At 43.2% G+C, this 22,321-nt stretch overlaps 1 protein-coding gene across 5 annotated transcripts; it reads left to right on the top strand.

Annotated features, from left to right (window-relative positions):
• Window positions 1-5: 5 nt before the first annotated feature.
• Window positions 6-21,860, top strand: ACOX1 (acyl-CoA oxidase 1). Of its 5 annotated transcripts, XM_068914139.1 has the most exons (15): window positions 16-208; window positions 2,115-2,274; window positions 7,818-7,978; window positions 11,166-11,326; window positions 13,080-13,187; window positions 13,721-13,840; window positions 14,436-14,551; window positions 15,390-15,559; window positions 15,886-16,048; window positions 16,835-17,025; window positions 17,274-17,453; window positions 18,105-18,210; window positions 18,301-18,444; window positions 18,820-19,026; window positions 20,035-21,860. In XM_068914139.1, exons 3-15 carry the CDS (start codon window positions 7,914-7,916, stop codon window positions 20,083-20,085), a joined length of 1,782 nt encoding a protein of 593 aa, XP_068770240.1. In that variant the 5' UTR covers window positions 16-208; window positions 2,115-2,274; window positions 7,818-7,913; the 3' UTR covers window positions 20,086-21,860. The 5 variants fall into 5 exon arrangements, with proteins under 5 accessions (XP_068770238.1, XP_068770240.1, XP_068770239.1 ...); XM_068914137.1 differs by lacking the exon at window positions 11,166-11,326 and having other exon boundaries at window positions 6-208; XM_068914138.1 differs by lacking the exon at window positions 7,818-7,978 and having other exon boundaries at window positions 19-208.
• The last annotated feature ends 461 nt before the right edge of the window (window positions 21,861-22,321 follow it).

Raw genomic sequence — 22,321 nt, 5'->3', positions numbered from 1 at the left:
ACGCCGCGGGGGCGGGGCCGGAGCTGGGGCCGGGCGGCGGCGGCGGCGCGGAGGCCGGTGCGGGAGGGTCGCGGTCGGGCCGCCGCGGCGAGGATGAAGATGAACGCCGACCTGCGGAGGGAGCGCGCCGCCGCCACCTTCCAGCCCGAGCTGCTCACCCACATCCTGGACGGCGGCGCCGAGCGCACCCGCCGCCGCAAGGAGATCGGTGAGGGAGGCTCGGCGGCCGCGGGGCGCCCCGGGGCCCTTGCTGGGCAGGGGAGAGGGGAGGCTGGGCAGGGGAGAGGGGAGGCTGGGCAGGGGAGAGGGGAGGCTGGGCAGGGGAGAGGGGAGGCTCGGGGAGAGGGGAGGCTGGGCAGGGGAGAGGGGAGGCTGGGCAGGGGAGAGGGGAGGCTGGGCAGGGGAGAGGGGAGGCTCGGGGAGAGGGGAGGCTGGGCAGGGGAGAGGGGAGGCTCGGGGAGAGGGGAGGTTGGGCAGGGGAGAGGGGAGGCTCGGGGAGAGGGGAGGCTGGGCAGGGGAGAGGGGAGGCTCGGGGAGAGGGGAGGCTCGGGGAGAGGGGAGGTTGGGCAGGGGAGAGGGGAGGCTCGGGGAGAGGGGAGGCTCGGGGAGAGGGGAGGCTGGGCAGGGGAGAGGGGAGGCTCGGGGAGAGGGGAGGCTCGGGGAGAGGGGAGGTTGGGCAGGGGAGAGGGGAGGCTCGGAGGCTTGGCAAGGGAGAGGGAGGCTCGGAGGCTGGGCAAGGGAGAGGGGAGGCTCGGGGAGAGGGGAGGCTCAGGCTGGGCAAGGGAGAGGGAGGCTCAGAGGCTGGGCAAGGGAGAGGGGAGGCTCGGGGAGAGGGGAGGGGGAGGCTCGAGGAGAGGGGAGGCTCGGAGGCTGGGCAGGGGAGAGGGAGGCTCGGGGAGAGGGGAGGCTCGGAGGCTGGGCAGGGGAGAGGGAGGCTCGGGGAGAGGGGAGGGGGAGACTGGGCAGGGGAGGGGGGAGGCTTGGGGAGAGGGGAGGCTCAGAGGCTGGGCAAGGGAGAGGGAGGCTCGGGGAGAGGGGAGGCTCGGAGGCTGGACAGGGGAGGAGGAGGCTCGGGGAGAGGGACCCCCAGGGGTGGGGGGTTGAGAATAGGAAGCTGTGGGGAGGGGTAGGTGCCAGGGGGAGCCGTGGGGAGAGGGAGGCCCCGGGGTGGGGGTGTTGGGGAGGAAGGGAGGCCTGGGGAGGGGGCTGCAAGGAGAGGGAGGCCTAGAGGGAGGGTGTGGAGAGGGTCTGCGGAGAGAGGGGGGCACCCTGTGGGGAGAGGGGCGGCAGGCGGGGGGGCTGCCCGAGGGGAGTTTTCCCTACAGGGCGGAGGGGAGGGCAGCAGCGTCACATCCTTGTCCTTCCCTTCCCAAAAGGGGGGGGGGCACTGATAGAGAGAGCAGTGTCCCTTTTTGCCCTTTTCCTTCCTCTTTCTCCAGAGGAAGATGTGGGGCTGAGAGGCAGCTTCCTGTGGGCATTTCTCTCGGAAACCGTCCCCTCTTTTTTCCTTGCCAGTGCACACTTGCCCAGCAGTACAAATATGAACCGTTCCTTGCTCACAACCCCGATACGTGGAATACTGCCATCCTCTTTCCTTTCCCAGCCCTTGCTGGGGTGGGACTGTCGGAGGCTGGTATTGTATAACTTGTGGGCCAAAGGGGACACAAAAGCCTGTAGCCTCTAGGTACCTCGGTTTTGAGTCAGCGTGGTGGGAGTAACAGCTGTGCCCTTCTTCAGGGAGTTACGTGGCGATCAGATCAGAGTTCATGAGGCAATCTGATCCTGCAGTGACAAGGGCTATGTGAGGATTGAGACAGTTGTTGAGGGCCCTGCAGTTCTTGCATCAGTGAATTAATCTCCTGCCAAGTCCAGAGTACTCCTAGTTTAAAACATGGGTTGTGTGTAGAAACGTGAGAGCGCCCTGTTGTCAAGAGGTGCGCTCTGAAATGCTCCAAGAGCTTTGTGACTTCCTCCTGACCTTGTTAGCTTTTGCTTTTAACTTTCTGATATTTTTAATTGAAGTATGAGAAACGATTCATGCTTTTCACTTGCTATATGAAGATTATTGTGGCCTGTGGAAACTGGGTTTCTCTTCTCTTCTGCTCTGTCCCCAGAGGCCTTAGTTATTAATGACCCTGACTTCCAGCATGAGGATTTGAACTTCCTCTCCCGTAGCCAACGTTATGAGCAAGCCATCAGGAAGAGCGCTCTGATGGTGATGAAGTTGAGAGAATATGGGATTGCAGATCCTGAGGAGATCTACTGGTTTAAAAGGTACCCAGTTGTAGAATTTGCTTTTTATATTTACTTTTATCATCACTAAGGACAGTAGAGCTGCCTTTTTCTTCCTCCTACGTTAGTTTGCTCTGGAAATCTAGACTTGCACCAAAACACACTGAAGTTGGCTTCAATGAATTTAAGGCTCGCCCTGATTCCCTGAATATTGTGTTTTCTTAGGGTTTTTTTTTTTTTTTTTGGCTAGAAATAACACCTTCTGCACCATATACTTAAAAAACAGTGATAACAGGGCTGGTAGTCTGATTTGTGAAAAGGAATGAAAGAATATACGTTGAAATAACTTGACTCTGAATAGATCTGATAAGGTTGCAACTTCTAATGGACTCTCTTAAAGCTGATTACTTCTCTTTGCACTTAGACCTAATAAAGATGCATTATAGACATACTTGAAAGTGTTTCAAGATCGTTTGTTAGTTCTTGTTTATAAGTTTCTCTCTCCCTTCTCCCTCCTCCAAGCTTCTGGGGTTATAGTGGTTTCCCTTTGACCTAGAGGCTTTCTATTGTATGTGACGTTTTATTTAACTGATAGTGTTGCCCTTGGGTTAAGTAAATTAAAAATGCTGCTTTTACATCTGAGTTGCATTGCTGCCAGCTTGCAGGGGGCTTTCTTGCTGGCTCTGACATATTTCTCATCTTAGTTTTATTAAACTGATATAATTAAGCAAAAACTGTTTGTACAGCTCTAGAAATCCAAACATAAGACCGTGAATATATCCTCTGGCACCCTGAATAACTAAATATGTTCTGAATGCACCACTAAAATCATAAGCCCCCTCTAACTACATTTGTAGGAAAGCTTTCGTTGCCTCAGGGGATGGATATTGGGACCAGTTAGTCCAACCTGCTGTAGTGTTAATTTCAGAGCTGTTGTTCAACAGTGTGAACTATGTCATGAAAGTTCTTGTGGGAAGTAAAACATGTTTTCTGAAAACTGTTAGCAGTGAGCAATGATTACAAGAGAAAGTTCAGTGACTGTATTAGGTTATGTAGGTACTGCATGGCGAAAGTTAAACGTTAATTTGTCCGAAGCAAGCATTTCCCTACTGGAGGGGATAGGGAAGCTTTTTCAATTATTTTAGCAGAGAAAACTCGGACAAGTGCATCCAGTCTCTCAGCTGACAAATTTCCATGGTGTGGGTAATGTAAATACTATGCTTTGTTAGCATTGCTAACAGCATTTTATGAAAACAGGACTCTTCTGGAGTAATCAGATGATACATTCTAGTTTTGTTGTTCTATAAATTCATCTTGGAGTCAGCAGTTCATAATTTTAATGGGTGAGTGCTAAATATTTTATGTAGCTACCAAGTAATATATCCGTATCTTATGATATGAATAGTCAAATGTGACTGGTCAGAGTTTGTGATCTGAAATCAACTGAAATACTTGGGAAGATTTACTTATTTTCAGAGCTAAATCTAGCTGCAGATACTCGGGATTTCCAAAGCTAATTGCAGCTATGCAGAATGACTGTATTTCTCAGTCTTCTGTGCTAACAACATGTAGAAGAATAAAAAGCAGTACAGTTTTTGCCTGTGAGGTTTATTTTCTAGAAGAATGATATCAGGCTATACTGTTTACATGCTTGATTTGAATTCTTTACTACAATATGAAGTGTTTGTAAGGGACGATACTGGCTTAGTGGTTAATAGATGGAAGAGATCAAAGGCTTATCTTTTCATCCTTTGAGTTTATTTGCATTTTAACATCTCTCTCCGTTTTCTCAAATGCCGAATTTAAACTTAACCTTAAGTAAGCACACTGGATGGAGTTCAGTGTTTCTTTGGCATATCCAGCCATGTCAGTTGGTACCTACCAGAGGAGACCTTAGTTAGCTAGAAGGCAACCTAGAGGTTTGTGAGAAAGGACTCTGCTACGTATCTGGCCTTATTCAGTTTTCCAGACTGGAAAATTGAATGGATATGGTGTTATGACATGCCTTTAATGACGTTCATGAAGTAGGTTGAAGTCCTTGATTCAACTGTAAAACTGTATTTGTGACTGACAATCAGATTTCTGCGTAAAGAAGGCTGAAGATGTTTTACAGTAATTCCTCTCGTGCATTCATCCTTTAAGAGTGGAAACAAAGGTACGCTCACATATGCGATCGCTGTCGGTGAGCTTTTTCAAGGCCGAGCTCGTTTTCCTGTAGCTTCTATATACTACAAGAATTTCGTAATCAGACTTTGTCTCCCAACATGACAAACTTTAAAGTTTGATGTATGAATAGCCTTGGAAGGAAAAAAAGCTTCCTTCAGCTGCCCTGAAGATATGGCTAAACAACTGTTGCTGCTGTGACGTGTTGGGAACTGCATATTCCTCCTTCCTGTTTCCACAACAGATTTGTTAGGCTCCAGAACTTGAGACCTGTTAAATATATTTAGAAGCCATTTTAATTGCTGCTTATCTCGTCATTTTTTTTCCTGTGCTTTAACACACGTCAGCTCTGCAGGTATCACTGACTGTGGCTTCTGAAGAGCAGCAGCCTTAAAGTGCCAATATTTGATGTTTCTTTCACTGTCTAAGTGCAGTAGAATGCAAGTCAGCGTGAAAAATGGAAGGTTGCTGATGTCCATGATATACAGCTTTTTGAAGCAAGCGGTCTGGTGGCCTTAATTCACCTTCAAATTTAAAGGGCTTTCACTGAAGAAAACAGAAGTAAGAGAAGAAATGAGAAACAGCTGGGAGAAACTGGGGCATGGAAGAGAAGATCTGAGAGCTGCGAGTCAACAGATGATTCCTGTGTTCGTGAGCGTTATTACATGATTGTGCGCTTTCCCTTTGGGACTTTGCCTCTGCTTCTCATTTTGGCACTTAAGGTAGAACCAGGAGTACTTTTCAGTACATCCAACCAGAAGCTGTAATAGGGTCCCAGGCTACTACAGCTTAATGGGGCCCTACTAGCTGCTGCTAAGCTTACGTGGCATGGATGAGTCTGACTTGGGTTTTTCTTTTGATATGGCTTGTAAAGGAGTTTATTGCCATGGCATTTGTTAACTCTGAAACTCAGTAAGCACAGGTCAGCTGTGTTACCCCCTGCTGTTTGCCCCCTGAGGAGATCCTTCCAGTTCTTCCTTCAGAATGATCTTGGGAACTGCGAAAGCTGGAAAAGTTGGGTAGGAGACTTTGTTTTAAAGTAAGTGATCCTATTCTGTCGCCTAATTCTGCAGTCTGAGAATGTCTTTGCAATTGTTCATTTTGATCTGAAATCTCAAAGCGTAGACTTCTACTGTACTGTTCCCCAATAGGTATACTATCATACTAGATTAATCTGTCAAATACAAGTGCCTTTTAGTAATATGGGTGGTGTTGGCTGCTGTGATGTCTGGAAAGATCTAAATTGCCCAAGTAGCATGTTATTCTACGCTCCTCTCCTGTAAGGGGATTTGGAACTGCAGCTGCCTTCTTGACTCACTGTGGTGCTCTTGGCAAATCTGACTTCAGATTAACACAGAACATCTGTGGTCATTGATAAAATTGCTAGTGCTAGATGCAACCAGCCACATTCAGTCTTGACGTAGCTAATAGCATCAACAGTTAATGCAATTCAGGCTGTGTAGATAGTGGGAAGAAATTGGGAGAGGCAGGGGTAAAAGTTTAGAGAAAGAAAAAGAAGAAAACTATTCTTCTGTTCCACAGATAGTACCTCTTATCTGGTTGTCCTTTGTCAAGAGAAAACAGGAATTGCTTGTGAAGGTTCTTGGCATCTTGGCTCCTGCTGACTTCACGTGGCTCTTAACCAAACAGCGTTTTAACATTTAAGAGCGTGATCACCCACTCATCTTTTCTTTCTATTCTTCCCAGTTCTAGCTGTTACTGGTTTTGTTTTGTTACTTATTATTGATAGCATACTTATTAGTTTAATTTAAAAAAAGGAAACTTGCTATAGCCATCTCTGTCTTTGGTACTATTGCTAATGCAAAAGGATTACATGGCTGATAAGGAAGTAGGCTCTAGCCAGTGAAGAAGTAAAGGGTGCTGTTATTACTATATGGCTCCTGGAGTAAATGGGGAGGAAAAAAGCATGTAGGAAAATACAGCAAGGTTGGGGCACTTTCTGTCTTCCTGTCCTTGTAGCATTTGTAAGCCCTTGGTGAGCCTGTTAAGTTTTACTGCAGCATATCTATTTATAAGGGAGATACCAGAAAGTATTCCATAAGTTAAGAGAAGTGGCTGCCTTGATCCCAAGGACTCTATATACACTGTATCCCCATTCAGACCAGCTTAGAGCACAATTAGTTCATTAATAGCCTGTATTGGATTACTTGATGACAATAGTTCTGGTTCTGGAAAGGTTCTTGGCTCATTCAGTCTTGCCCATTTAAAAACTGTTTCATTTAAAATGAGTGTCTTCCATGTGAGGTTCAGTGGTGCTGAAGAAGCTGTCCCTCTTATCTCTTGTCCTAAGGCTGCTTTTGGCACTTTCTGTACAGCAATCTGTTTTTGAATCATCAGTTATTTGCTCTCTGCTCCCAGGTGTTCATTCATAGTGTAAAATGCCAATCACAAATGCTGCTGTAATTTGAAAAGCTCTCTGTACAGAACATCTGCTCCTCAGTGCAGACCTATGCTGACAACTAACTCCTGAGAAATAAGTTCCCTGGCAGGTAAAAACAGATCAAGGTCGGAGGTTGTATTTCCTTTGTAGATCTCTCGAACAGATGGGAGAGTTTTGTACCTAGGTTTTCAGGCAGGTAGTTGCAGAGCATTTGTTTGCTCCTTATCTTCAAGTATGAATGGAATAAGCCTTTCACCTATTGGAAGTAGAAGATGAAAAAAATGTTCAGGCTCTACAGAATGTTGAATGGAAATTGCTGTCGCTTACTCCATAGATTTTTACACAGCAAAACGTTCTAGCATGTTTAGTGTTGCCGAGTTTTGTTTTATTTGGACATGTACTTTGCCCATCATCATGGCTACTAAATTGGTGAAGCTTTCCGTCATGAAACAACTTCTGTTTTGATGAAGTATATCTACTTAAAACATATGGTTTTTTTTCTTACGTTCCCTCCCACGGTACCCCATAACAGTAAGTTTTATTTAAGGTGAATTCATAATCTAACAGCTGATGCTGTTAGAGCTGCAGAGCTCTTCTGAAAGAAGCACTGGGTCACCTAGGCTTTTTCCTTTCCAATACTTAGTGCTCCTAGCACTAAGTTCTAGGCCACTAGCCTAGTGGAATTTGTAAGCTTGAGAAATAAGGGGTGGGGGGGAAAATAACCTGATTTTCATGCTCTCAATTTTAACTTACCAGTGAGTCTTAGTAGAATAATATTTTTTTCTAGTTAGCTAGCAGTAGCAGAAGTTCAAGGGTGAATAGAATGCTTGAAAAACATTTCTTTTTCCGTTAGCATTGCTTCTGATGTCTCCAAACTTTGGAGGTTGTTTGTGGGGCACAAAAAAAAAAAATCAATGGAATGGCAAAGAGAACCTATTTTATGCTACGGTTGGAGAAAAGCCTTTCAGGGGCATGCAAACAGTAAGACTGAGATTCAGATCCCTCTATTTTTCTCCTGTAGAACATGTTTGGGCTCTTTTCCTGAACCTTTCGGTCTCCACTTCAGCATGTTTCAAAAAACCTTAGAGACACAAACAACTGATGCTCAGAAGGAGAAATGGCTGCCTCTGGTCCATGGAGTCAACATAATTGGCACCTACGCCCAAACCGAAATGGGACATGGTTAGTTCCCTTCAGGGATCGATGGGTAAACTCTTTTCTCTAACTCCAGTTCATAATTTGATGCTCCATAGGTAAATCTAAAAGGGGAAAGGTAAAACAGTTAATTTGGTTAACCATTAAATGTTTCCTGCCCAACAGCCAGACAACTGTTTTGTTTCACCTTCCAGCAATCACAGGACTTGGGTTGGTCTTTTCCAGAATGCACCTCTGAGCTGATCACTGTCTTCATTAGTTGTTTACCATTATTGTAAGATGAGGTTGTTCTAAACCCTGGGAGTCTGAATTTCAGTTCAACTAGTTGGGATGTGTCAGTCAACAGTACTGTGGTTTTCATTTTTACCTGAATTTAGGGCATGTAAGTTGCAGAGTTCTTAGTGCATGGACAGTCTGCATAAATGGATCAGAAGTATGCCTTTAGATGCAGTGTAGCATGCTGAAATTACACTACTTATGTTGGTGAAAGTAAGGTAAGCTTTGCCCCAGGCGTTCTTTTTCCAGATGCCACTCCATTACAGCTGTATAATTTCACAGTAAGAGCCTTGGTTTCGAAGAAGAAAAATCATACTCCTATTACTGAGGAAAACTGCCTGCACTTATTCACATGGAAGAATGTTTAATGGATAAGAACACGTTCCTGTGCCACAGAACCTGGAAGTATGCAAGTCAAACACAGCAGCAAGTGGAGTTTAACAAATCAAGAGACTTCAGTGCACGTGCCGGCATCTGAACCTGGAAAGCATAATCTGTTCGAGTCTGGTGGACAACTGCTCAAGTTAGATGGTAATACCAATTGCCTGCCTGTTAAGTTACAGCTGCTTGTGCTAGCTGAAAGACTCCAAGGAGATGCAACGGAGGGAATGTTGTCGTCAGTTCTGCTTCAGAGATGGAATTAGCAAACTTAGCTCAACACGGAAAGCTAAGGGAGAACTAGATATTAATAAATGCTTGCTAATTCTGTTTGCTTTTCCCCCACCAACTTGTTTAAATCAGACACATCCACCCCAAAATGACTTTTTACATGCTGTTTCATACTAGATTATTGCACTTTCTTGCTTGGTGATGGTTTAGTTCACTTGCAGTTTTCCTGTTTGGTGAGAAATGAGTATTTTGAAACTTAACAGAGCTAACCCGGTGCTAGTATGATGAAGTAAATGTACTTTCAATGCTAAATAATTAAAATGCAATTGTATGGCATTTCTGCTGTGAGTGTTGGGTATCTAACTACTTCATCAGTAAAGCCTCTGCAATAATCATCACTAAGCTCTGCTTAATTACTTTTTTTAAGCATGATGTTTAGGAATCGGTGATGGGGAAACAAGCCTCTGGATTATTGAATTGAATCCCAGCCTAGATCGGTAGTAACTTGGTCTTAATGACTCCCTGCTTGGTGGCCGATGTTGGTGGTTTGTTTGTGTTTTTTTTTTTTTTAAACCTATTTGATAGTGAATAACTCTCCAAATAAAAGCATAAAGAGCACAGACTTAAAAGGAGATGAAAATGAATTATGAGAAGACTGCATTGCTTTCACCTATTCTATAGCTTGTAAATAAGGAATTCTGACTATCAGCTGTCTACTTCTCACAAGCACTAAACTAGCTTCAAATTTGGTATTCCTGATTAAAATAGAAATCCACTATTTGACTGTTCAGTCAAAAAACTTTATTGCTACCAGGTTTATTTTTAAATGGTTGATGTTTTTAGGCATCTACAAACAAATACAAAGAATTACAGTTAGGAAGCTCGATGGATAAAACTATAGTTTATATTAATATATGTTTAGAGGTAACACAGCATATCCTTTCCACTTGGATAAGGATGCCAAATGTGTTCAAGCCAAGTTCAGATCACTACTCTTTCCAAAATGCATATCTTGCATTTAGAAAAAAACGTAAAGATGTTATTTGATACATGGATGTGCCAGATGGACAGCTCTTTGAAGATCAGCACTTCTATACAGTCTACAGTCCAACTGTTTTAGTGCTTTGCTTTCTTATAGGCAGCATTGCCAGTCTTGCCCGTTGAGGACTAATGCTATTCGCTTCACTTCTTTTATTTCTCAGAAGCTGGTAAATACTGTTCTGAAAAATAGTAAATATATTTTGAGAACCTTCTCACAAGTAAATGCAAATGGAATAATCTTATGAGACTGCAGCCTACAGTAGTCAAACGTAATTTTTACCATCCCGTGGGGTTATAAGGGACAAGAGTGAAAAGGGGCCCTGTAAGTACTCAAAGCTATCAATATTAAGAAGAGTTAACAAAGTATTTAACTTTTTTACATCCAGAGGCTTAATAGACCGGTCGTGGTTGCCAGAACTTTGAGGAAAGAATAGTTCTGATGAAACACATTTAGTTGGAGAGACTCTGTGCTGGTGATTTACAGAATGGAAAAATTTGGCCGCCTTGCAAAGTTATTGGTGTTCGCAACTTTGACTTACACATGCAGAGCACTGTCCTTTTTCAGGGAGCTTTTAAAAAAAAAAAAAAAAAAAAGACACACACAGAAGTTGGCAAGAGACCACAGATGGAATTTTGGGAGGGGAATATTAGAATATGTGCTACTTGTGTGTACTCCTTCAAAACAAAAAAGTGAATTAAAGAATTCTAAGACTTTTTAAAAATTTCATTGAAAACCTAGCTCATCCAGCTGCCTGGAGTGGAACTTCTATCAGGTTTCGCATTCAAGCCATGGAGGCAGGAAGGGAGAAATGTGGACTTAATACCCAGCAAATCCAAGGCTTACTTCATCCAACTGGACTGTGTCTTCAACAAAAGGACAGTCTGACTCAACTCATTTTTAACTTACGTATGCCCTGGTTTCTGAACTGTAGTAAGTGTTTGGTCTTCCTTCTTTTGGTTTGGATTAATTCTTTTCTTTCAGTCAAACAGGGCATCAAAAATACAGGATTGCTGCCGAGTGCATTTTTTTGTAGGGTTAGGAAGAAATGCATTGCAGCATGTTTATTTTGGAGGAAGCATAATTTGTCTTTTTCAGAAGAATTGAAAGCTGAGAAAAGGACAGCGCTCTAGCTTTCTAAAATATGCTTGCTGAATTCTGATTTACACATGAATCTTTTTTTTTTTTTCTCTCTCTCTTTCTGAACCGAATCTCCACCATGAATCCTCATGCTTGCTTCCCTCCCATAACACTCCCTTCACGCTCCCATCCCATGACGCTTCTTCACAGCTTTGTTCACCGTGGACGGCCTGAGCCTCTGGACCTTCATCTGGGCATGTTCCTTCCTACCCTTCTCACCCAGGCAACCCCAGAACAGCAGAATCGCTTCTTCATGCCTGCCTGGAACCTGGAGATCATTGGCACTTATGCCCAGACCGAAATGGGCCATGGTACAGTACATTACCTAAATGCTATTTCTAAACATGGCTTTATGTACAAAGGATTTCCCTACCTGGGAAAAATGGTGCGTGTTTACTCCACAGTCTTTACATATGCAGTTGTGGCCATAGGGAAGGGTGGACTGCCTCTGAAAATTTTGATAGATCATAATACCATATGCTGCTTGACCTTTTTGATCCTATGGGAGAGTTTGCGATGTCTGTGATTTTATATATGAGCATATTGAGTGCTGCTCTTGTACTATTCAAACGAGTGCAGATGATTTAATAAAACACCTTGTGTATGTGGGTATGGTGGTGTTAATGTGATGGTATCCATTTGTTTCTACGCTTGCCATTCTTTCCAGAGTGATTTCTGCTTTGCTCTACTTAGCATTCAATGTGAAGATAAAAGGACAGAGCTTTAAGATCCTGAAAGAGATGCTAAAAATAAGAGCTGCTTTTCAACTTGGGAATGACCTTGGATCAGAGAACATGTGGACAACTTGGTTCCATTGCCCATGTTTTGCAGGGGCTTTATTCCCCCAGCTCCTTAGTTCGCTTCCATGTGTTCTTTCTAATTGGAACATGAAATGGTTTCTCTTAATTAGCTATGTCTCAAGTAGACTTCATTCTTTGCTATTGCTTTGCTTTCGAGCTTTGAAATGGATTGTGATAACTCCAGCAGTACTGTGACTGCAACTTTTTTTTTAATCCAAGTTTCAAAGGGAGCATGCTATGCCTTGGGAAAACTTTAATTTTGACACCTGAGAGTTGCTGGTGAGAATTTTTCTTTTTCTAAAAATGAGTGGGATCTACCTTTGTGCTGAAGTGAAGTGTAAAGACTGAACGAAGTATAAAATAACCGCAAGTCTGGAGAATCTCTTGCATCTAGTGAGATTTGAAGAACCCCACCAGGAAAGTAAGCCTGTGTTAAGCTGCCTGTGGAAATGCTGCTGTTAAGCTCCACACTTTGGAAAAATTATGTGAATGCCTCGAGGTGACGTCCTGTTTCTTGGTGAAACGCTTGTGTAGCGTCCCTGGCTCTGTATTGCTCTGTCAGTCTGGACTGTCAGGAGTGCTTGTAGCTCATCTAGTTTAAACTTAAAAAAAAGACATGGTGATTGGTCACAAATGCAAGGGAAATGCCACTTGGTAAGACAGGTATGCATGAATTGTGAAGTGAAGATTTAGGGGCAGAGAACAGCAGAGACTGGAGTTGTTGCTTTCGTCTTTTTGCAGTCTCTTCATCTAACTGCCACAGTAACCTAGCATGTGCATGCTATTAGTTGCGCTCTTGGAGCTATGGATGATCTTGTTTAGGAGAAATTGCTCTATCAAGTGAGGGGAATGTAGGCTGGTGAGGGAATAAAGAGATGATGGGCGCTACTTATTCCATCTTGTGGCCAAAAAGTATAATGTTTATTTTACAATTAATCAGTTTGAAATTTTAGTCAAAGTAGATGAGTATGCCTCTGTGGACCTTTTCACTGAGAAAGTGCTCGTGGTGTGTAATAGGAAAAAAGTGTCAGATTAGAGGTGCTTGGAAACTAGTCTAGAGAATGGGCTTCAGGTTCCAGAATATGGCCTGACTTTTCCCTTGTTCTTTCTTAATTGGCTGATACTTAGTCCTTCGTATAGCCTAAAAGGCAAAGTTAAAATTTGTCCATCACTACTGGAGTTCAGCTTTCCGTTGTCTAATTCTGTCCTTGTCTATTTTGTGACTGACTTTCTGTCAAAACACAATGTGCTTGCTTGTTTTCAGGAACTCATCTTCGGGGCCTAGAAACCACAGCCACATATGACCCTGCTACCCAGGAATTCATCCTCAACAGCCCCACTGTGACCTCCATTAAGTGGTGGCCAGGTGGACGTAAGTACGCTCTTGCATGCTTAAGTCTGGAAGATAAATGAAAAACTTGAGGAGGTGATGTCGTGCATCTACAGGATGGTGAAGAAAGTTGATCCGAAGTTTTGTGTAAATTTGCTAATTTGTTTTCAGCCAACTAGCAGACTTATCAGAGCTTAAAAAAAACTTTTGGTTATCTGTGCTCTGGATTGTTTCTCTGAATCATTCATTTTGTATGGGTTTGTAATGATTTTGATACAACAGATCAAAAAATTATATTTGAAGTGTCTGAGGTAGCCTGCAGTTAGGCAGAACTTCCTTTGGCTTCACTGGGAGGTTTAAGGACTTAGTATTGTATAGTCAAGAGAATCACAGTGTGTAATTTCATGACTTGGGGAACCTTGTTTATCTAGGCGTAAAACTGAGATGTTAATCAGGACTGTAAATCTGTTTTTCTAATACGTGGTGTGGTGAATGTAATCTCAGATCTTGCTTTAAGGAACGAGGACTGTGTATTTAAGTCCATTAATTCTCTTTGATTCTCGCTCCTTTTGCAGTTGGAAAGACTTCCAACCATGCCATTGTTCTGGCTCAGCTCTACACTCAGGGTCAGTGCAAAGGGCTGCATGCCTTCATTGTTCCCATACGGCAGCTGGGCACCCATGAACCTTTGCCAGGTAAGAATCTGTGTGGTAGATTTAGCACTCCTGGAAGCATTAGATCTGTTTCTGTCCCGCTTTCAGCTTTCTCAGCAGCTGCATGTGTCTTGTTAATGTACGCAGCTTATTTCACTAGCTGATTTCAGCGAGTAGATTGTAGGTCAGAGGGCTTAAAACTTTAGGAGCCTTATCTGTGATTGGACCACCACTAAGTCAGCTTAGCCTCATGTTTTTGAAGTGAAGGTTAATTTGGAATTTGATTCTGCCTCAGTGTTTCCCAACGAGGTATTCTGTGAGGCAGCATGTCACGTCCTTCTGCTTTCTGAAAGGGAAAGAATACCTTTCAGCATCCTCTAGCTAAAAGGGAACTGGATAGGCTTTAGAGACAGCTTCTGTGTCACTATGGAGGTGTGCATATAAATTACAAAGATTCCCATCTTTTGACCCCTGCTTTTGCCTCACAAAGATAAAGGCCCCTAGCTAGCTGTGATTCCTAATAATGCCAGGACTTCCTTTCTAGAAAACTAAGCGGTCTACATGTTGGAGAAAGCTTGAACCTCTTGTGTGGTATTTAATGCCTGCTGGGTAATGCAACTGGTTTTGTCGGTGGCAGGTATTACAGTGGGTGACATTGGGCCAAAATTTGGCTATGATGAAATGGATAATGGCTACTTGAAAATGGACAACTTCAGAATTCCTCGGGAAAACATGCTGATGAAATATGCTCAGGTAAAGCAGGGAACTTCAGCGTATGCTGTTAGAAGCAAACACCTCAATGATCTTGTGGCTGGCTGAGTAATACCTTAAACTCTGCATGTCATTAACTCCTTGTTTAGCTGGGTAAATCCAACCCCAATTTGCTGCTGTTAGTGGGGGAAGGGAACCTCTTTTTCACTTTTTCCAGACTTTACTGGTCTGGCCCCAGAAGCACCTCCTTTGGAACTTCTGATTTAACTCTGAACTGTCCTGAGTGATGGTGGTTGAGCTGTGTGTGGTTTTAAAAAAAAAAAAAAAATTGACAATTTATCCCAGTATCTGCATTCTCTTTGTTTCTGTTGCCTGATGGCATCAATACCAGGAAAGGTTTCTTCGCTTCATGAACTGTCCTCGCATAGTCACTGCATTTTATTCCAAACGGGAACGGATTGTTGGCTATTGTGAAGTTCCTTTCTATAGAACATCCCTGTTCTGTTTGTCTTGTCTTGCAAACGAGTCCATTTTGCTTTAATTTCTTCAGTTGCGCTTTGTCCCCAATTGCTGTATGAAATGTGCAGGTAGTTCCACTGCGTAGGAGGGATGGACCTATAGTGACTGTTCTAGGGCTGATTCAAAAGACTGTGCCCCTAGCTCCTGCCCAAAGACTGTAAACAGGAACAGAGAAAACAGTCACCCACTCAGCTGGCAAGCTTTCACTATGGTATTTTGGGCTTTCTTTGAGAAGCTTCTTAGATAAGTACCAGCGAGACTGTAGATTGCTTGTAAGTGCTACTTGATGAGTTCAGAGGCTGAAATGTGAACGTGTAAAAGGGAGGAAGCTTTAAAGATCAGTAGACTATTTTTTTGGTAGGTTGAACCAGACGGCACTTATGTGAAACCGCTCAATGACAAGCTGACCTATGGGACCATGGTGTTCATCCGATCCATCATTGTAGGAGATTCAGCTCGCTCCCTGTCCCGGGCTTGTACCATTGCCATTCGCTATAGTGCAGTGAGACACCAGTCTGAGCTAAAGGCAGGGTAAGTGCAATGAAATAGAGAAGCAGTCCAAGTCACGTGGTGGAATTACCAAATGCTGTGGAAAGGAGGGGGACTGTGACTGATCCTGTTTTCCTTAGCACTTGATAGAGTTGTAAAACACTGCTTCACCCTGAGAGGTGGAAATCTTTTATTCCTGACTTCCAGATTCTGCTTCCTTGTGCCAGAAGCTTTTGCTCTGTGGCCTTAGATACTCTGACTTGATGCAGCCTGCACTATCCAAGTGGAGAAGTCGCTTGGAGTTGAACAGCACTTCTACAGTAATTTGCCAGCCACTGGCATGCTGACTCTTCTGTTTTCTGCTCTAGGGAGCCAGAACCCCAGATCTTGGATTACCAGACCCAACAATACAAACTCTTTCCTCTGCTGGCAACAGCATATGCTTTTCATTTTGTGGGAGCCTACATTAAAGACACTTATCATCGTATTAGCGGAGACATCAGTGAAGGGGATCTGAGTGAACTGCCGGAGGTACTGTGTCTGGAAGTCGGGGGGCTTTTGATGCTTTTAAGTAAGATTTGCTTACGGTGTGGGAGACAAGGCATCAAGCCTTTAGGCTGTCACTCGTGAGTTAGCTTACGCTTTTTAGATCCAACAACTGTAAGTCCAGTAAGTCCTGGTGACTTCTACCTCCGTTTGCACTATTCATCTTGCAGTGTTTTACAAAGATACAGGAAGCAATGCATGGTAAGAAGGTTAGTGTGTAGAATAGCAAAGTGCCTTTTTAGGAATGATGGTGTATTAGTTGGAAGTAGAGTTAAGACTGGTCTTGTGCCTGTGCTTGTGCCTTCTTGATAGTCCTTCCAAATGACTACAGTAGAATTGGTGTCTTGATCAAAGTTTTGGTAGTATGTTGAGGGATTAGGATTGTCAGATGTAACGGTTTTCAGTTGATGGTTAGGGATTCTGCTTGAGAAAATAATATCACAAAAGGCAATTGAAAGTAGTTTTGTACAAAAAGACTAGTAGATGGGTGGTGCAGAAGGCTAATGGGATTCATGCTCTAATGAATGATGCATAGAGGCAGAAAGGGCTAGATGATTAAAAGAGCTTTACGTGTACAGAGGCTTTCCCATGAATTGTTGGGCTCAGGAAAAAAGAGTCTTTACAAGAGAAACAGGACCCTGTTGGACAATGGGAAGGTAGTGTTGATGGGTGGGGCTGGTTGGTTTATTTGTTTGTTTTTTCTGGGAGCTGCAGTTCCTAGCAGGATATATGCAAGAATGGAATCTTAACTTATTTGCTTTTGTCCATCAGCTCCACGCACTGACAGCGGGGCTGAAGGCATTCACTTCCTGGACTGCCAATGCTGGTATTGAGGAATGTCGAATGGCATGTGGTGGCCATGGCTACTCCCGCTGCAGTGGCCTTCCTGATATCTATGTTACCTTCACCCCATCCTGCACCTATGAGGGAGAAAACACAGTCATGATGCTGCAGACAGCGAGGTGTGGTAGCTTCCATCCAGAAACTTTCTTGCCGTGGCATTATGGTCTTTGTGCCAGAAGTGATGAGCAGAAAAGTATCTAGACTATCCTATACTACCACGAAACTGTTGTTTCCACCTCTGTTCCTTGCCTTGTTGATACACGCTTTTGCCTACAACTATTCTTTGCTAGATTGACCCTACTTAATGTGACTTCTCTTTGTCCAAATGAGCAACGTAACGAAGGAATTTATTTGTTTTTATCTTCAGGTTCCTTGTCAAAAGCTACACGCAAGTTATTTCTGGTCAGCGGGTTACTGGTATGGTGTCCTACCTTAATGATCTCTCCACGCAACGCATTCAGCCACAGCGTGTGGCTGCTAGGCCTGTGACTGTGCGTATTAATGATCCAGTCAGTTTGGTGGAGGCCTACAAAGCGCGTGCTGCCTGGTGAGTTCACATTTATCAGACTGAGCTATTAAGCAGTAATAAAAGCATGTGTTGGGAGATGGTAGTGATGTGCTGCCCTCTTAATATGAGATTCTCAAGCTGTTACTGGCAAAGCTTTGCTCCAGGTGTTAGTTTTCAAGAAGCGATGACCGTTATTGGGTCAGGCCAGTGTTAAATGCTTTGAAGTTAAGAGAGTACATAACAGCCTAAGTTGCTCTCTGCTCCCTGTTCTGTTTTCAAATGTATCTTTTTCTTATTAAGTGCAAAGCACATTCGAACATACAAGTACGAGCATAGCTCAAACTGCTCGGTGATCTATCTGGAGAGAAACAATCCTCGTATTAAAGCCTATTGTGCAGGAAGGGTTAAGTGAGAGTAGAAAAGGTAGATATGGTGCTTGAATACCTACTACATCTGTCTTGTCAAATGTCATCTTACCTGTCTGTTGCTGTGTATTCTAACTGCAGCCCTCATACTGGCCTTAGAGCTACAAGCACTCACTCCAAGCAATGCACTTAGTCACAGTGCATGGCCTCTGAGTGTCTTCCTGATGTGTTACACTGAAATTTCTGTGAATTCAGGGTAATAATCTTGTTGAGGTCGTGTCACTATATAACCTGTTTCTCTCTTCTTCCCATTTTTGTGAAATAGGCTTGTAGAAGCTGCAGAAAAGAACTTGCAAGCTGAATTGAATCACAGAAAGAGCAAGGAGGATGCCTGGAACAGGACTTCTGTTGATCTTGTGCGAGCATCTGAGGTCAGTGATGAATCTAATAAATAGGAGTGCTCTAGGAGCTTCTTACCCTTTCATGAACCTGATTCGTCTTCCTTTTATCTCTTTTGTTAGGCACACTGTCACTATGTGATAGTGAAGCTCTTCACAGCAAAGCTCTCGGAGATCAGTAATGCAGCTGTCCGTGCTGTCATGACTGAGCTGTGCCTCTTGTATGCGCTCTATGGAATCAGTAAGAACACAGGGGATTTTCTGCAGGTCAGTGACGCTGTCGTATTCCTAGGGCTAGAGTCTTCTTCACAAAGGTACTTCAAATACAAAGCTGCATGAATGCTTATGCATCAGTTCTCTGCTGTTGACTTCCAGAAGGCCAGTAGCAGTGCGCTTCTGATGGAAGGCTCTTGTGTTAAGTTTCCTTTGTGATTCACCAGAAGCAGAGTTGGTATCTCTCTGGGTTAGTTTGTTTTCCCGTTGACAACCAAGTTTTAAAAAAATTTTAAAAAGCTAATATTTCATAAACTGCTGTTTTTCCTCAGTGAAGCAAGACCGACCTAGGTTAGACTGGGGGAGAAGGGGGGAAGGTTCTTGTGACTTGCATACTCTTCTGATAACCTTCTGAATTTTTTTCCCAAGGCGGGTATTTTGACAGATACCCAAATTAATCAAGTGAACCAGCGTGTGAAGGAGCTCTTGGCTGTAATCCGTCCTAATGCGGTAGCACTGGTGGACTCCTTTGATTTTCGTGATGATCATCTTGGGTCTGTGCTTGGCCGGTATGATGGCAATATCTATGAGACCATGTTTGAGTGGGCAAAGAAATCCCCACTGAACAGAACAGAGGTAAAGAAACCTTATTTCTTCCTCTTAGGTCGTGTGAGCCCAGAGAAATAATTTAATTTAGGGTTGTTAGTGCTGATCCAGTGATCTCAGCAGGTAATTGATCAGAAAAAAGTCACTAGTGATTATGGACCAAAACTAGCAAGCTGCTTCTGCCCCCCCTGCTTTCAGCATGCTTTCTTTAACATCTCTCCCAAATGCACCTCACATCCAGTCCTTTGTGGGATACTTTGAGTCCCTCAGTTGGGAGAGCAAATCGCACCCTGCCCAGAGAAACAATTGGAGATGATCTCGTTGAATTTGAAAGCAATTATCACTTGCTTTTAGTTCTGTGTAGTGACAGAAAGCCTTGCATGTTTTCTGGCAAATCTTCTAGTGCCTTCAGGCAGTTGTAGTGACTCTGTGGAAGGAAATAAATTGGTCCCATGCAGTCCTTTGAAAATGTCAGGTGCTGCATATCTGCCCTCAGACTTTAGCTGCAGCGGAGCCAAAAAAGAAGAAACTGAGCTGAGAGGAGTTTGGTGTGTCCCTCTTTTGTTAGCCGAAACAGAACTCTAAATCCTGTCACTGTAACCTTTACTGCTTTTCTTTGATTTGGACTGACTGCATCTCCTACCATAGGCTACTAGAGACTGTACATCAACTGCAATCAAATCCCACCAGAGCTTGCTCAATTTCTCATGCTTCCCAAGTCTGTGGGGCTTACGTGGTTCATTGCAATCCTCTTGGGAGACCTCTACCAGTTTTCTGTTAATTAAAACTCCATATAGATATGAAATGTCTTACAGCTTTTTTTCTTACAAGTGGTAGTGGGGAGACTACTTGTTCTGGGCTTATTTTCTCCATCCTGTCCATGTTGTGCAGACACTCAGTGTTTGGCTGCTGTCCTTTTATCCCAAAAGCGAATGTTTGAGGTTTTCTTAGTATAAAAACACTGCAAGATGTAAATAACTAAATATTTTTAAAACTCGGGCCTTATATTGATATAATCACTGTTTTGTCCTCTTACAGGTTCATGAGTCTTTCCACAAACACCTGAAGCCGATGCAAGCCAAGCTGTGAAGCCAGCTCTTTTTTTAAAAATGCACAATTGTCCTGGTCTGAAAACTGGATGTTTGCATCCTTTCTTCAGTTACCTAAATCAAACCTTTCAAATCCTGATAGCTGTAGGACAGTGAATAATTGTAGCTTTTCTTTCTACTTCTGTAAATTGAGGGAAGTGATTGGGGGAGTGCATATGGATTGGTGGCTATTTGTTTTTGAAGTGCAATTATGGTGGAAAAACCTTTTAAACATCTGGGAAAGCTTTATGGATTCATACAAGAATTGCTTTTGTGAAGCTGCTAACTAGAGACGTTACTGTTATCTAAAAAGGTAGCAGGTTTTTACTACTAAGTAGTTAACAGCCCTCAGGCAATAGCTTCTAATGAGCATTATGTCCTTTTCATCCCCCCTCAAAAAGCATCAACATGTCTTTTTTTATAATCTTTTTTTATAAGACTAGCACCAGCTCCTCTCCTTGTTTAGCAAATACTTGAGCTGCATAAAGCCTTATGCAGAATTTTGTGCATGTGGTGTCTGCGTGAGATGCTACTCTCCTGATGTGGCTGGGAACTAAGTGTCCATCTTTTTTTCTGGAGCTCTGCTTCAGTTTCTTTCTGGAAGGCATCTTCATGTGTTCCAGTACATCCTTTCTTCACTGCCCTGCAGGCTCTCCCCCTGCCTGACATTTGCCATCTCCAACACTGACACCTTACTCTTTGTGTTAATAGGAGTTGAAAGGAGAAGACGCTGATGCTACTGTGAGAAAAGATGAGTAGTAATATAATCAGCCAGGAGCTGTTAATGGATGTTCTGCCCTTCTTTTAACTGTTAATATTTCCAAAGCACTATCTCAAAGCACTTTACAAATGCTAGTTATTGTGATTTGATGTGGAAAAAACACATTCAGTGGAAGAAACTGCAAATTTGACTTGTAATGATGAAGCCAATATTTGAGGGCAGAAGTATGGCCAAGGTCTCTGGATCTTCAGATTGTTCTGGGAAGTTTTTCTGTGTGTGTGTGTTTTTTGGTTTTTTGTTTGTTTTTTGTTTTGGCAATCTTCAAGAAAACAACAATCCAAAGTGAAGTGTCCAGATCTTTTTCCCCACCCATGCATTTCCAAGGAGCTTTCTCTGATCTCCTTAAAAACATTGTTTTTATATTGACTTGGGACTTGCACAATGCTGTCTAGATTAACAGATTTAAAGTGTAGTTTTTAACAGAACCTCCTGATGCCTAGTGAAATCATAAACTAAACAATCACTGCTGTTTTTCAGCACCAATAGCTTTGTCCAGTAACAAAATAAAACATTTTTCCACAAGAGATGAAGAGCAACTTTGAGTTTAAATTGGTAAAGAGCTTCAGCATAAGCCAAAATCCTGCAGTTCTGAGGCAACATACAAGAAGCTTGTTCTCTTATAGCTTTGGTACCTGTTAAGTCTCTAACTTTGGATCACACTTTCAGAGAGGAGTTTTCTAGGACTAACAATCTTTAAACAGGATGTTCAGCTCCATGCACAGTAGCTGAACAGAAATGCTTAATTTTAAATTAAAAAAAAAAATCAAACTTGCCTTTTGGCTGCTGAGTCTCCCAGGTTGAATGGAACCGCTGCTGTTCAGGATACCAGTGAGGCAAATGGCTTTGCCTTCCATTTATTCAGTAGAGCGGATTGCTGACCTGGGGAGGGTCTATGGAGAACAAACAAGGAAAGGTTAAAATGTGTTAATGAAAACAGTACTAGCTAAATGTATGTACAGATTTAATAAATCACAAAAATGTGTTTTCAGATAAAACATGTCTTTTTTTTTCCTTTTGGGTCTCATGTATTTGCCTTCAGCGGATCCGCTTTAAAGCATTAGAGGAAGTGTAGAACACAGTGTTGGAAAGATGGCTTTTGCAGAGAAATAGCTTCTTGAGCTGCTGCTCTCAATCCTTTGTGTAAGGAAATGGAAGGTTTCATCTTTCCTGCCAAGCTTTATGAAAATTCCTGCAGCATTCACCATTAAATTAGTTGGGTTTTATTTGGCTTATTGCTAGTGTGACCTTTCTGGCTTGGCTTGGCAAAGGTCTCTAGGGCAGTTAGCACAGTGCAGCAGTTATTCTTGCCTCTGTAGTGCTGCTCACAGCCGCAGAAAAAACAGAACTGATAGAGAGCAAAGCTGCCTGTGGCATGTTACGCAGTATTATTACTGCTCATGAGCCAGCAGAGCTAATCACTGCCAATACCAAAGACTTAACGATACAGCATTTGGTA

This window comes from Struthio camelus, chromosome 19 (assembly GCF_040807025.1).
Source record: "Struthio camelus isolate bStrCam1 chromosome 19, bStrCam1.hap1, whole genome shotgun sequence".
NCBI classification, from domain to species: Eukaryota; Metazoa; Chordata; class Aves; order Struthioniformes; family Struthionidae; genus Struthio; species Struthio camelus.
This window is presented reverse-complemented; position numbering and strand designations above follow the sequence as displayed.